The 15,859-nt window shown below is 37.2% G+C and overlaps 1 protein-coding gene across 3 annotated transcripts; it reads left to right on the top strand.

Annotated features, from left to right (window-relative positions):
• Positions 1-4,295: 4,295 nt before the first annotated feature.
• On the top strand, positions 4,296-15,171 carry TRIM59 (tripartite motif containing 59). Of its 3 annotated transcripts, none has more exons than XM_047098849.1 (3): positions 4,296-4,381; positions 5,341-5,414; positions 12,919-15,171. In XM_047098849.1, exon 3 carries the CDS (start codon positions 12,922-12,924, stop codon positions 14,131-14,133), a length of 1,212 nt encoding a protein of 403 aa, XP_046954805.1. In that variant the 5' UTR covers positions 4,296-4,381; positions 5,341-5,414; positions 12,919-12,921; the 3' UTR covers positions 14,134-15,171. The 3 variants fall into 3 exon arrangements, with proteins under 3 accessions (XP_046954805.1, XP_046954803.1, XP_046954804.1); XM_047098847.1 differs by having other exon boundaries at positions 5,341-5,418; XM_047098848.1 differs by lacking the exon at positions 4,296-4,381 and adding an exon at positions 4,394-4,628 and having other exon boundaries at positions 5,341-5,418.
• Positions 15,172-15,859: the final 688 nt, after the last annotated feature.

Here is a 15,859-nt window from a genome sequence, read left to right as displayed (position 1 = left end):
GCTGACAGTGTGGAGCCTGCTTGGGATTCTCTCTCTCCCCCAATCTCTTTGCCGCTACCCCACCCATGAGCTCTCTCTGTCAAAATAAATAAATAATAATAACAAAAAAGGATTCCTTATATAAAGTCCTAGCAAAGCAGATTTTAAAGAATCTGTGTGATCAATCACTATTGTTGCTCAGCTTGTGTAAATAATCAGGCCAACCTTGTTATAACTGGACTTGTTTTACAAATGAATTAGTCTTGATTTTGCCCTCTCTAGAAATAAGGGTGAATTTAGAAATATTATCTTTCAATAATGCATCCTTATGGATGTTAGATTCTAGGTTTGATTAATTCTCTTTAAATGTTTGTTGTTTGCCTAAGCTGGACTACTTGAGGAGAATTTCAGACCGATGGCCATAATAACTCATATATAATCTTTCTGCTTATTACTCTATGGAGATAATAAAAGGGACATCATGGGCATATGACTATTTAAACAGCTGGACAATGGGATGGACTCCCCAACAAATGAGTAACTCAGCTATCACCTTGATCAATTCTATGTGGCTGGAATAACAAAATTGCTCCTTAAAAGTCAGAGCCTACCCCACTCCATGGAGTTAACTACGAACGTGCAGAGATAATGGATGGCCCCCACCTTCCTTATAATTGGATTGGAGAATGCACTTGGGGATGCCCTTAACTCCTGGGACAAGTCATCTCCCACTTGCCAGCAATTCCTTGTAATTAGGATACTAAGGCTAGACACCAGGCAAAGAAGGCTTCTTAATGGTTTTATCCCTTAGTCCTATTTGTACCAGGAGCCACCTCTATTGATGTAAAATTACAAGCAGAGCTCTTGCAAAGCATACAGTGGCCATCTTTAACCACACCCAAGAAGTCACCCCCATACCAGCACATATAGGCATGTTTCTATTACTAAAAAGAATGTTTCTTGTTGGCCTATGATAAATGTTACATGGGACTCTCTGAGCCATTGGAGGCCTTTCTCTTATTCTCAAACTCTCAAAATTTTAACTGAATATTCCAACCCACAAATAGGCTCATGGAAACAAATTTCTTGACTACATAGTCCTTCTTAGTGATACACCCTGGAAGGATTATATCAAATATGGGATAGATATATGTAGCTTACTCCTATGATAGGACAACTAAGCCAAAAGGCCCTTTTATGATGGGAACAGAAAAACCATACCCCTGATTCATGATCCAATAGTACTTGCCAAATGGAACGTCTCCCCCCCAAGAAGTCTGTGACCATACCATTATTTTATAGGCAATGTTTTGGTTTGCTACTGATTAGACAAGGCAACCAGGCATCAGATAGCTTGCACCTAATGAAACACAATGGATATCAGTGGTTATGTGACCCAAATTTGTGGCCCTGGCTTCCACCAGGCTGGACTGGAAGATGTACTATAGGTTATGCCCGGATGCACGGCCATAGCACTAGGACTGTCATAAGTCCAGCTAATCTTCCATATTTAAAGCAACGATGGAAAAGATCCATGTTCCATTGGTATGAGCATCTGACATCTATTTTTCTTCCATCAGTAGGTTTAGAAGATGGCACACAGAGGCCCTTGATAAATACACAATTAAGGCCTCAAATGATTCTCAAAATAGCATTACATTATTAAACACTAAAGTAACTCAAATATGTAAAGCAATTCTACAAAATAGAATGGTATTAAATGTCTTAAGAGCAGCACAAGGAGGAATGAATGGCATTATTAAAGTGGAATGTTGTGTCTATGTTCCAGATTTTAACAAAAATATAACAGGATTACTTACTGATATCAATAGTCAAACTATTCCTTCTGAAGACTCTACATTGCCACTTAATGACTGGTTATATTCCTGGTCAGGAAGTGGACTATGGTCTATGCCAAATGGTCTTCTCATTGCTCTTATTTTCATTATAATATTAATACTAATGCATTGTCTCATTTGCTTTGTTCTGTCCTATTGTCAAGATACAAGCAAGCAATTCCTGACTCCTTCACCCAGCTGACAGCTTACTACTGCCCGGATGTTCACTGTGGACTCTACAGCAGTGGCCTTCTGTAATCTACTTGTAGAAACAGATAGTGACCAATTTCAGTCTATAGGGACATCTCTACAACCATCTTTTTCTGTCAGCTTGAAGAAGTTCAGAAGATGAGCCCTTCACCCTTCAACAACCTTAAAGATTTAAGGACCAAAATTGTTAAGGGGAGAAATGAGGGATAGAAGCAGAAAAATGTTCACCTTTAGGCCAGTAGGCTCACCTACAGCCTGCATAGTTTTGATAAGGATCAAATACATGCTGGTTGCTACATTCTTAAAGGGTTTCATGACTGCCTGTACATCTCACCATTAGTTAATATTGAGCTGAATGATAAGTACCAGAGAAATCTTGGGAAAGTAGTTTTAGGAGTAGAAATTTAAAGAAAACATTTATTTAAAAATTTTTTTTTAATCTTTATTTTTGAGACACACACACACACACACACACACACACACACACACACACACTGTGCGAGTGGGGGAGGGGCAGAGAGAGAGACACACACACAGAATCTGAAGCAGGCTCCAGGCTTTGAGCCGTCAGCACAGAGCCCAATGTGGGGCTCGAACTCACAAACCGCGAGATCGTGACCTGAGCTGAAGTCGGACGCTTAACCGACTGAACCATCCAGGCGCCCCTCAAAGAAAACATTTATGATTTAACACTCTATGTACATCCCCTCCCCCTTGAGCACTAAGCATATAACCACCAACTTCATAGAGCAAAAGTGCAGATTTTTCTGCCCATGGGTCCTGACCCCCAGCTACTTAAATAAACTTACTAAATTGTACCACACAATGTTTCAAGAATTCTTTCTTGGACTTTGCATTCCAAGTTCCCACAATAGTACATTTGTTACAAATGATGAATCTACATTGACTCATCATAATCACCCCAAATCCATAGTTAATATTACTGGTTCAGTTCTTTTAAAGAGAATAATTTTTATAGAAGTATAGTGCATTTATTGCTAAGGAAAGATATCCATATTATTTTGACAGAAAACTAAAAATCTATCAATGACACCAGTGTTTAGATGGAAAATGTATATGCATAATGAAGCTGAAATGAATATATACCATCATGTAACGGTGGGAATCTTGGGATACTGGCAGAATCTATACGTCATAAGCAAAACTTTCAGTAACTGGATTGGTGAAGACATCTGAAATTTGGGACTCACGTTATTATCTTGTTTTATGTTATGTTTAATATTTTTCTATAATTTAATGTATGAGAGCCTAATACCTGAATGTATTGGCAATATACAGTATACCAAGGCTGTTTTATTTGGCAGAGCGGTAAATGACTTCTCAGTACAGTTAAAGAGATGGAAGCTGTGATGAGTCTTGAGCTACAGCTGGATAAAGTTTCTCAAGAAAAAAGGGAAGAGGACTACTGAACTGTATGTTTTTTGAGTCTAGGGGCTTAAGAAGATGAAATAGGGTGAAGAGATTGAATCAGAAATCAGGAATTCTGAGCAACAGTCATCTTTAGTCGATTAATTTCATGAAGTTGGAAAAGGAGGTGGGGGAGACTAGGGAGACGGTCTTTGATGAGTCCTGTAGTCCCACTAGCTGTCACAGAGTAAGTTCTCTTTAAGAAAACTGTAGGTAATCAGAAGACCCCTCCCCTAGGCTCAGCCAAGTACTCAGGGTCCAGGTCCGACTGGAGGGCGGGGGGACGGAACTTGCGCACCGGTGTGCGTGTGCCCTCAGGGTCGGTGACGTCCCGCTACCGGGCACTTGTGAGGTAACAAAGGGAGACGCTGCGCGTCAAAGTCCAGAATCTGGACGTGCCGGATTAGCTCCAAGTAAAACACAGTCCTATGAAACGTTCTTGTAGAAACTGTCAGCCACCGCCAGGCCCCAACTCTCCCGGAGCCGCGGACATCTCACCGCCCCAAGAGGGAGCCCAGACCACGACTTTGGCCGCTAGAAGCGCCCGCACGCACTAAAGCGCCTCCTACCGCGTGCCTCCAGAGCTTCTGAGAGGCGGGCCCGCGCCCACTGCGCAGGTGCAGGAAGCTGGCCCAGAGTTTGGAGCCAGGCCCTCGCAATTACGTCTCTGCCTCCGCAGGCGCTGCAAGCAGTTTACTTTTGAACAGGGGCCCCGCGCTCTTTCCCATTGGCGGATGCTACGCAGTTGAATGTTGCCAGGAGACTGCGCCTGCGCCCTGAGGCTCCGCGAGGCCCCGCCCCATCTGGGCACCTGAAATCCCTCAGGGCGGAGGAGGGCGGGGACGCAGAGCATCTCGGGGACGCCTAGCCTGGAGGCCGTAGAGCTGTTTCTGCCTGTGGAGTAGCTCTGTCTCTTCCTCCCCGGGGTGAGTCTAAGGAGCGTGCCTTTGGGTCCGAGAATGCGACTTTGGGTCTCTGTTCTTTCCCTGTAGCACAGGCTGGTATACTGGGTGTATTTGGAGGAGAGTCCAGGGGCTTGCTGATGGAGATGGTGGGCATGAGTACTGCGTTTATTCTCTCTTGTCCCAGGTGGGGAGTTTGGGGAATCTCGTGTTCCTCCCTCCGGTATGGAACTGCATTTCTCTGTGAGGGAGCAGCCCTTTGTGGTGGAGGGTGAGAAGAGCGGCACTCCACAGAACTGGTCTGCCTTGCGTGGTTGGGGGGCGAAGGGCGCCGGGGCGGTGGAAGTGCGTTAGGAGGGAGGCTCGGGAGGATTTGTCGTTAACCTTCGAGAAAGAGAAGGCTGTTATTTTGAGGCCCTTCGTTGTGAGAGGTTCTCCTGAGACTTAACAGAGTGGGTGTAATTATGCCCATTTTACAAGTGTGAAACCTCAGTTCTGAGAGGCATTGGGAAAAACTGACCCAGGGTCGCACAACATTTAAATGGCAGAACTGAGATGTACGGACGTAATAATGATGGGATACCCTAAATCAGAGTTTATTATTTTAAGCTGGCAAGATCTTTCAGTCCCATGGATGTTTCTTGTCTTCAAGTTAACTTTAAGCAGTCTAAAATGAGCGTGAATGTTTGCTCCGTCATCACCATTGTTGGCTAACATTTTTAAGAGCTCGTAAGATACTTGACGTTACAAAAAGAAGTCCTTTGTGACAATTTATTTGGTCACAGAATTGTTGGGCTTTTCAAGGTACAGGTGATACCTCTCCTGCACCAACTGTTGATATTTGTCACTATTTTTATAAAAACACAATGAGGCATAGAGGAGATAAACAGTAGAGTGAAATAACCATTCATATGATGTCATATTTAATACATTTTTTGAGAATGTAAATTGAAAACATTCAGATAAAATTATTTTAATTTTAGAATACGAATAAAAGAATCTGAAAAAGTTGGAGAAGATAAAGTATATTCAGTCGCTAAGCCAGAAGATCAACAAAGTAGGTAAGCTCTGAACCAGTAAGTGAATACAAAATAAATTTTCAGTAAATTTTTACTAAGTGTATGATTTCAAGTGTAAGTTGAGATTCTTTAATTTTTTAAAAAAAGACGTGTTGTATAAAATTCAAGCCGTCTAGGAGGAGCATAAAATGAAAAGTAAACAACTCCTTCATTTGACTTATAACTTGAAGTTAGTCACTTTTGTATACTCTTTCAGAAATTTTACAAGAATTTGTGTACATCTAAACACACAAATGGTATCATCTTATGTATGCATACAGATCTGCAGGTTGCATTTATTGTTACCTGGACACCATTTTACTATCCATTTACATACTGGTTTGCATTTTTTTTGATGATTATATAGCTATCCTTTGAAGTAAGGTACCATAATTTACCTAGTCTGGCAAGGTGAAATTTTGATTTTAGGTAATGTTCAACATTGCCTTTCAGCAGACATATTGCTGCTGGATGTTTTCCACCAAATAGATTTTCACTGTGAAAAGTATTATGGAATAAGCAATGAAAACCTTAATTTCTCATTTCAGTTCCTGGTTAAATTGCATATATATATATATATATAAATTGCATATATATATATATATATATATATAAAATATATATATATATTTTAGGTTGGGGAAATAGGTTAATGTGAAAATACAAGAACAGTGCAAATGGGCAGAGTTAAAGTCCTGTCTGACCATAGGATTTTTTTTTTTAATTTGAAAGTGTTATGGGAATCCTTCATTATTTTTGTATGTTTATGTGTATAAAAGTATTTTTAAAATCTTGCCCGATGTATATAGATGGCGCAATTGTAGTATTTCTAAAGTAATCTTTTTTTTTTTTTAAAGCATTTATTTATTTTTTAGTTTGGAGAGAGAAGCTGGGGAGAGGGGCAGAGAGAGAATCTTAAGCAGGCTGCACGTTTAGTACCGAGCCCAATGTGGGGCTTGATCCCACAACCCTGGGATCATGACATGAGCTGAAATCAAGAGTCGGATGCTGAACCAACTGAGCCACCTAGGCACCTCTAAAGTAATCTTAAATTGCATTACATATGCATAGTATCAGGGCCAAAATATGTGAGAACCAATCAAAATTTTTCCAGACTTATAGCTGACTCACACTGTAAGTTCTAGAGCAAGTCACTTAACTCTATAATGTGGTAAACATAATTTCTCTTCAGAGGTTGTAAAATGTAATGGATGTTTTATTACTGTTCATGTGTAGAGATGAAAGGCATTATTAGTGAATTAAAACTTAAAAAGTAGTTTACACACTAAACTGTTAATAGAATGGAAAATATTTTTTTTTGTATTGCTTAATTCTCCATAATCTATTATGTGTACTGACCATCCATAATATGCTAGTTGGACATTGTGGAGGCTCCATAGGAAATCAGCTTTCTGGAGAAAGACTGCATAAAAAGTTTAGAAATTCAGAAGTGTGTTTATTTTTGACACTGAAACACAAGAAATTTGTGAAATGACTTTTAAGTAGATGATTTAGCCTCAAATTTTTTTCTGAAAAAGATTTATTATATTTATTTCTTGGTGACTTTAAAAAGGGAAGCAGGAAATCTGGAAATAAGTTATTAGTGTTTTGGGGGTTTTAGTACTCACTGGAGGAAAAGAACATTTTACATGGGTTACTTTTATTTTACTTCTTTGCTTTCTAAAAGTGTAAAATAATATAGATTCTACAATTAATTTGGCAGAGGAAAGACTAGATAATAGGCAAAAACTTGAAAGTTTTTATTGTGTTGAAAATATGCATAAAATTTACCATTATAACCATTTTTAAGTATACAGTTTAGTGGCATTCAGTACATTCACATTTTTGTTCAACTTGTCATGATCCATTGGCGTCAAACTTCTTCCATCTTCCCAAACTGGAACTAAACAATAACTCTCCATCTTGTCTCCCTCTAGCACTATTTCACTTTCTATCTTTGTGAATTGTTTACTATCTTCTATTATGCGTATTTTCCACATCCTTTATGATCATACAGTTTTTCTCCTTTGACTTAATAATTTCCTTTTTATTAAATTAATTTTACATTTCTGGGAAGAACCTCATTTTGGTCATTGTTCTGTATTCTTTTAATGTACTCTGGATTTGTTTTTGCTAATACTGTGTTTGGGATTTTAGAACAGTATCCATTTTTGAAATTAGTTGATTTTTAGTTTGTGTTAGTTAGGTTTTGGAGTCTTGTTATATTATCTATCTTCAGAACAAATGGCAAACTTTTTTTTTCTTTATTTTGAGAGAGATGGTGGGGTGGGAGGCAGAGAGAGAGAATCTGAAGCAGGCTCAAGTAACGTGGGGTCTTGATTCTACAAACCATGAGATCATGACCCAAGCCAAAACCAAGAGTCAGGTGCTCAGTTGACTTAGCCACATAGGTGCCCCATGTAATTCAGTCACTTTTCCCAAAATTTAGTTTTGTCATTACCTCTATGTTCAGATGAGATAGTCTGTCAGTTCCATTTCTCAAAGACCTTCCTTTTGGATCTGTCATCTTCTTCCAGATGACTTGTTCCCTATACTTGCTGCACAGTTGTCCTGGATTTAATTTCACCATTAACGGAGTGAGAATTCTTGCTTTTCTTATTTCCCTGAGGTAGATTCTTTAGAAAGGGTGGATGAGTGTTCATTTTTAGGCCTCTCATGTCAACTGTCTTCAGTCTACCCTCAAAATTTATTCTTCTGGGTATAGAATTTTAGGTTGGAAGCCATTTTTTCCTGAGAACTTTGAGGCCATTCCTTCACTGCCTTCTAGTTTCCAGTGTTGTATCATACATACAGCATAGCTAAATCTAAGATACTCATCCTAGAAAATATACATAGGTGAAGTTTTTTTCTCCTCTCCACCCTCCCCAAAAGTCTGGGCTGGATATGGAAAACTTCTGGTGCATAAAATGCTGTACTAGTTTTTGGAAGAATTAGCTTCTAAGCATGATAACCACCCATATCTTATGTTTCTCAGGCAATAACCAGTTATTTTACAGAGTTATTTTCAGCAAGGCTTGCTTCTGTTAACCAGTTCTGACTTGTCATAAATTTATTGCCTAAAACCCGTTTTTAATAACTCAGCAAGAGGGTAGTCTTCCAGATTCCAAGAGTGGAATTTGATTTATGTATCTTCAAGTTATCCACAAATTTCTAATTATATGAAAGTTAACTTTTGAGACCATATTTGCTTTCTATGTGAACTCAAGAGCTGACATTTTCTTTCAATAATGTTGTGAATATCTTCATTCTAAACGAAGTTGAGCTTTTGGGGTCCCCAGATGGGTTCTCAGGGAAAATGTTTTCTAGCTTTTGACAAATAGGGGACTTTGGAGGGAAGGGTTAGATTCTGTTTTAGGCCTAATTTTGGTACTTAAAACATTAAATAATATTAAATCTAAATTGAATATGTGTCTACTGCTCAAATGTTATTTTTTCCCTGCAAAGTGCTGTTTTGTTTATTCCTTCATTATGAATTCTGACATCACTAAAGTCCTCTGAGAACAGGTTTGTTTTTCATGGATCGTTTTTGTGTGATCAGAGCTGTCACGAAGGCTTCCCAACATGCATTCACTTGCATTTACCTGCAGTGAATGTCATCTTCTGTACTGTTGCCCAGTTACTTTAGTTTCCTGGAATGCTTCACAGTTTAAGCTTACTATCTATGTGACACATCTTGGCCCATTAGGGTTCTGAATATTGTCAATCTGAATGGAGTATTTTTTGATAGACTTGTAGACTCTCCTATTATAGCTCTTCCTAAACAAAATAGAGATTTTGCTATTTAAAAAACAAAACTAAGATCTGACATTTCATTAACATTGCTGTCTTAAGAGGGAGTATTTATTCAACCAATATTGAGTAATACCTACTATGTGTCAGGTTCTGTGTTTAGACATAATTCCTGCCCTTATTGCAGGCTTACATCTTAATATATAGGTAAATGTTACAAAATTCTCTTAAATAAACTCCAGTTAAGTGCTGTAAATTGGCAGTACAGCATTCAGTGAGATTAATACGGGATCTAATTTGGGGAGGAGGCTGGGCCCAATGAGACTTGAATAAGAGTTTGATTTCCAAAATGATGAAAGAGCATAGAGCCAAAAAATCTAAAGAGGTTTTTAATAATTAAAAGTACAGAATTATTTGTAGATGTCTTCTTAAACTTTTAAAAGTTAGTTTTGTAGGGGATGATTTGGTGTAACCTTTATATTTTACATGAATGGGACTTGGATTTTTTTGTTTTGCTCTTTAAGGTTCTCTAAATGGTGGTGTAACTTGATCTTTCTCTATCAGGGCTAAGTAGGTCCTGAAGATGGTGGCTTGCATTTGAAAACCGGTACAAATTAAGACTTTAAGAGGAGGTAGGGTGCAAAATTTCAGGCTTCTGTTGTTGGAAATGTCAAAAATATCTTGCCAAGAGGTTACCACTGCTGGGTTTCTTTCACTAAGGAAAGAGGACTGAGGATGTTCTTTACCACTAACACTCTACTGGTAATTCATAGTTAACCCCAATCAACACTTCATCTTGAAAACTGATTTTTATTGGAAGGACTGAGGGTTCAAGCCCTGAATCGGGCTTTGTGCTGACAGCTCAGAACTTGGAGCCTGCTTCAGATTCTGTCTCCTTCTCTCTCTGCCCATCCCCCACTTGCACTGTCTCTCTCCAAAATAAATAAACATTAAAAAAATTTTTTTCCCCTTCCAAATATTCAAATTACTACTTTGGAATATTACACTATGCTGATTCTGGGCTTTAAGCATACTAGTATTTCAATTCAAGAAGCTAGGAAATTTATAGTAGCAGTAATTAGAGAAATTATTAATACTTTTTTTTTTAGAAACTTGTTGAGCCAACTGGGAATATGAATTCTCTTGAATTAAAGACTATAATTTTGCTAATGCCAATTTGTTATTTAGGCGAAATGTTTAATCTTGCTTGTATTTGCATCATTAAAAAAAATCCTAACCTTTAAGTATAATTGATGCATATTACATTAGTTTCAGGTGTACAATACAGTGTTTCAACAACTCTATATATTATGCTATGCTCACACAAGTGCAGCTACCATGCTAATACATGTAATATGCTATTACAATACCAGTGAGTGTATTCGCGATGCTGTATCTTTCATCTTTGTGACTTATCCTACAACTGTAAGGCTCCTAACCTTCCAAGCCCCTTCACCCATTTCACCATCCCACCCACCCCTGCCCTGCAACCACCAGTTCTCTGTATTTGTGAGTCTGTTTTGGTGTTTTTGTTTGCTTATTTGTTTTTTTGGATTTCCACATGTAAGTGAAATCATATGGTATTTAGTCTCATTTCACTTAGCATAATACCTTCTAGGTCCATCCATGTTGTTTGTTGCAGATGGCCAGATCTGATTTTTCTATGGCTGATTGTTATTCCATTGTGTATCTATATATATTATACACATACATATATAAATACATGTATCTATATATACATATGCACATACCCACCAGATCTTATCCATTAACTTATTGATAGACACTTGTGTTACTTCCATATCTTGTCTATTGCAAATAATGCAGTGAACATGGGGAATATATATCTTTTTTAAACTTTTTTTTTTTTAATGTTTATTTTTTGAGACAGAGAGAGACAGAGCATGAACGGGGGAGGGTCAGAGAGAGGGAGGCACAGAATCTGAAACAGGCTCTAGGCTCTGAGCTGTCAGCACAGAGCCCGACACGGGGCTTGAACTCACGGACCGCGAGATCATGACCTGAGCCGAAGTCGGCTGCTTAACCAACTGAGCCACCCAGGCGCCCCGGGGTATATGTATCTTTTTGAATTAGTGTTTTTATTTTCTTTGGATAAATACCTAGTAGTGGAATTACTGGGTTGTATTGGATTTCAATTTTTAGTGTTTTGAGGAACCTCCATTCTGGTTTCCAGTGATTGCACCAGTTTACACTCCACCAACAATGCAGGATTCCTTTTTCCACATCCTCAACACTTATTTCTTGTCTGATACTAGCCATTCTGACAAACTTAAGGTCTCGTGGTTTTTGAGGTGCGTTTCCCTGATGAGCAGTGATGTTGAACATTGTGTCTGTTGGCCATCTGGATGTCTTTGGAAAACTGTTAATTCAGATCCTCTGCCCATTTCTTAATTGGATTGTTTTTTGGTGTTGGGTTAAAGAAGTTCCTGATATATTTTGGATATTAACCTCTTATCAGGTATCATTTGCAAATGTCTTCTTCCATTGCCTTTTCATTTGCTGGGCAGAGACTTTTTATTTTGGTGTAGTTTTAATTTGTTTTGGTTTCTCTTGAGACCTATTGAGTAAAACGTTGCCAAGGCTGATGTCCCAGAGACTATTTTCTGTTTTCTTTAAGGGAGTTTTCAGGTTTTATGTTTAGGTCTTTAATCCACTTTATTTTTGTATATGGTGTAAAGAAAGTGGTTTCATTCTTTTGCACATAGCTGTTCAGTTTTCCTAATATAATTAAAGAGATGATCTTTTCCTTATCATATGTACTTGTCTCCTTTGTCCATAGATTGCCCATGTCAGTGTCCTTTGTGTCTGGTTTTATACTAGTATCATACTGATTACTACAGCTTTGTAGTTGTTTGAAATCTGGGATTGCGGATTATTTTGGCACTCAGGGACCTTTGTGGTTTCATACAAGTTTTAGGCTTGTTCTAGTTCTATGGAAAGTACTGTTGGTATTTTGATAGAGATTACATTGAAGCTATAGATTGATTTAGGTAGTATAGACATTTTAACAATATTCTTCCTATCCAGGAGTATGGCATGTTTTTCAATTTATGTCATCTTCAGTTTCTTCAATTGGTGTTGAATAGTTTTCAGAGTACAGGTCTTTTACCTCCTTGGCTTATTCCTAGGCATTTTATTCTGGTAAATGTGGGTGTTAATTTCTTTCTACTACTTTAATAAACGTATAGAAATACATTAATTTTGTATCCTGCAACTTTACTGAATCTTCATTTATTCTAACAGTTTTTGGGGGAGTCTTTAGGGTTTTCTATATAAAGTATTGTGTCATTTTAACTTTTTCTACCAATATGGATGCTTTTTATTCCTGTCTGCTATGGCTAGGACTTCCAGTTATTTGTGCAGTTTTGATTTTAGCACTTAGGATGTAAAAAGTTGCACAGATTATCATTAAGTAGACTTCAGTAGAACACTGAATTTTACTTTTGCATAGCAACAAACTTAAATAACTTTAATTTGAAGAATTATAAATTAGAATTGTTTAGCATGTTTTTTTGTCCCAAGGTGAGTAAATTTTAAAAAATGATCAGTCTGTTACATATTACGAGTTGTATTACTCAGAAAGCTGCATTTAAAAAATCTTAAACATCTTATTGTCTTTCAAATGACAAGCACAATATATTAATAGTTTTGAGGTTAACACCTGAAACTTTACATAGTATGTACAGGCATCTTTGTTGTAAGTAGGCTTAAAATATTTTTTTCTCTTGACAGGAAATGCACAATTTTGAGGACGAGTTAACATGTCCCATTTGTTACAGTATTTTTGAAGATCCTCGTGTACTACCATGCTCTCATACGTTTTGTAGAAATTGCTTGGAAAATGTTCTTCAAGCATCTGGGAACTTTTATATATGGAGACCTTTACGAATTCCACTCAAGTGCCCCAATTGCAGAAGTATTATTGAAATTGCTCCAAGTGGTATTGAATCTTTACCTGTTAATTTTGCATTAAGGGCTATAATTGAAAAGTACCAGCAAGAAGACCATCCAGATATCGTTACCTGTCCTGAACATTATAGACAACCATTAAATGTTTACTGTCTCCTAGATAAAAAATTAGTTTGTGGTCATTGCCTTACCATAGGTCAACATCATGGTCATCCCATAGATGATCTTCAGAGTGCCTATCTGAAAGAAAAGGATACACCTCAAAAACTGCTTGAACAGTTAACTGACACACACTGGACAGATCTTACTCGTCTTATTGAAAAGCTGGAAGAACAGAAATCTCATTCAGAGAAGATGGTCCAAAGTGATAAGGAAGTTGTTCTCCAGTATTTTAAGGAGCTTAGTGATACATTAGAACAGAAAAAAAAAACCTTCCTAGCTGCTCTTGGTAATGTTAGCAATCTGATTAATCAAGAATACACTCCACAAATTGAAAGAATGAAAGAAATAAGAGAGCAGCAGCTTGAATTAATGACACTGACAACATCTTTACAGGAAGAGTCTCCACTGAAATTTCTTGAAAAAGTTGATGATATCCGCCAACATGTACAGATTTTGAAACAAAGACCACTTCCTGAGGTTTACCCTGTTGAAATTTATCCTCGAGTAAGCCAAATACTGAAAGAAGATTGGAGCAGGACAGAAATTGGACAAATTAAGAAACTTCTCATTCCTGAAATGAAAATTTCTTCAAAGAGGATGCCATGTTCCTGGCCTGATAAGGATGAAAAAGAAGTCGAATTTTTTAAGATTTTAAACATCGTTATAGTTACATTAATTTCAATGATACTGATGTTGATCCTTTTTTTTAACCAACACATAATCACCTTTTTAAATGAAATCACTTCAATATGTTTTTCTGAAGTCTCTCTATCTGTTTACCAAAGTTTATCTAACAATTTGCATGATTTAAAGAATATGCTATGTCACACTTTATATTTACTGAAGGAATGCATGTGGAAAATATTTTCTCATTGAAAATTCAAATCTGAATTGCTTAAATAGGCTTATTCTGTACAGCAGAGACCAACAATTGCTAAAGGGAGAAATAGAGTAGCATGGATAAATAGCAAACTAAATTATCAGAGTTGCAAATACAAATACATAGAAATGTTAAACCATCCATGTGTCTTAGATGGAAATATGTCAGAAATGACACAGAATGTGTCTAAACTAGAATATCTGGTAACTAATACATTATCCTATTTTATTTTGCTTGATGCTGACTTTATTGCTGTGACATTGAAATATTTCTGTACCAATCCTGTCTTTTAGCATTATTATTTCTTTTACATCATCATATGCTGCAGTGGTTGGTGTTGCAGTTCTTTATGTATACATAGCTTTTAGGTTAAAAGATGGCAAAATCCCTCAAGTGTATATATACCTGTATTTTGATGTGGCCCCGGAGCCTTTGGGCAAAACCAGGAGGGTGAGTAGAGGTTTTAATTCAAGCAGCAGTCTAAAAGTGGTAAGGGATTGCTTACATTAAGGTTATTTCTGATCAAACATACATGATACATTAATGTATTTTAGATAAACATTGCATTAAATCTATCAACATTCATTCCTAACAAACTGCTGATTTTGGAAATGTGTTAGGGAACAGTGACCTTTCAAATAATGGTCTTTACTTTATGGTTTGTGTAAATGACTTTTGGTTAGTGCTTTATTTAGTCTTACCAATTTTTGGATAAAAGCTCTAAAAACATGTTATTAGAATAGTATATTGTTGATATATTCCATCCTCATTAGAGTTAGGTGGCATCATGTTAACTATATTCGTCTTAAAAATGGTCTTAAGTTTTCTGCGATTTGCTTATGTGAATATCACAGTACCAATAATTTAATCTTTTCTTGAATTTTGCTTAAATGGGAGTCTGTAGTTATTAAGTCAAATCCCTTTAATTAGTTCCGTTATTAACAGGGACTGGAATTGTGCTTGTGGTAGGACTTTTGGCTCTTTTGTCCATGGAACTGTAAATATAAGGTTATTTGCTTTCCAGAAATCCTAAATCAGCTCCCTAGGAGTCCTACCTAGCTCAGACTTTCAGGTCATATTAGGGAATGCTCCTGGTCCTAGGTTACATATAAAATGTCATGAATTAATATGACTATAGTTCTAAATTACTCCTATTTAAGTTTTGAGAGAGAACATGAGCAGGCTCCAGGCTCTCAGCTATCAGCATAGGGCTCGACGTACGGCTCGAATTCCCTAGCTGTGAAATCACAACCTGAGCTGAAGTCGGATGCTCAACTGAACCATTCAGGTGCCCCTACTGAGAAGAAGTCTTAACACAAAAATGGCTGGCTGTATTAAATTTATGATCAGAATTATCTAGCACAATAAACAGTCATGTGGGCAAAAAACATTTGCAGGGTATTAATGGAAGTGGAGGGGAGAGAGATTGAAGTATCGAAATATACAACATAGTAACTTTACGCTGAAGTTGCATTAAATTTTAGTCACAACACAAAAATGCCATGTATTTTTTGAGTACATGTATTAATTAGTAAGCACTGATATTTGTTAGCTATTATGGGTCAAGCACTTACTGAAGTAGGTATTCTACTTTTTAAAGATAAGGAAACCCCAAAGTAATTTGTCCAAGGCCATACAGCCAGCATATGTGAGAACCCATGTATTATTTTGATAATTATTTTGAAAGTCCTGCTGTCATGGTATCAAAACTTTAAGCCAGTA

The sequence above is a fragment of the Lynx rufus genome, unplaced genomic scaffold (assembly GCF_022079265.1).
Source record: "Lynx rufus isolate CCGP_SWC_20201006 ecotype Redwood Valley unplaced genomic scaffold, mLynRuf1.p SCAF_5, whole genome shotgun sequence".
In the NCBI taxonomy this organism is placed as follows: domain Eukaryota; kingdom Metazoa; phylum Chordata; class Mammalia; order Carnivora; family Felidae; genus Lynx; species Lynx rufus.
Note: the sequence above shows the minus strand (reverse complement) of the source record. Positions and strands in the feature narration are given on the sequence as shown.

Excerpts from the sequence above, each read along its gene's own strand:
- TRIM59 (XM_047098849.1), top strand. The coding sequence starts at position 12,922 with ATGCACAATTTTGAGGACGAGTTAACATGTCCCATTTGTTACAGTATT.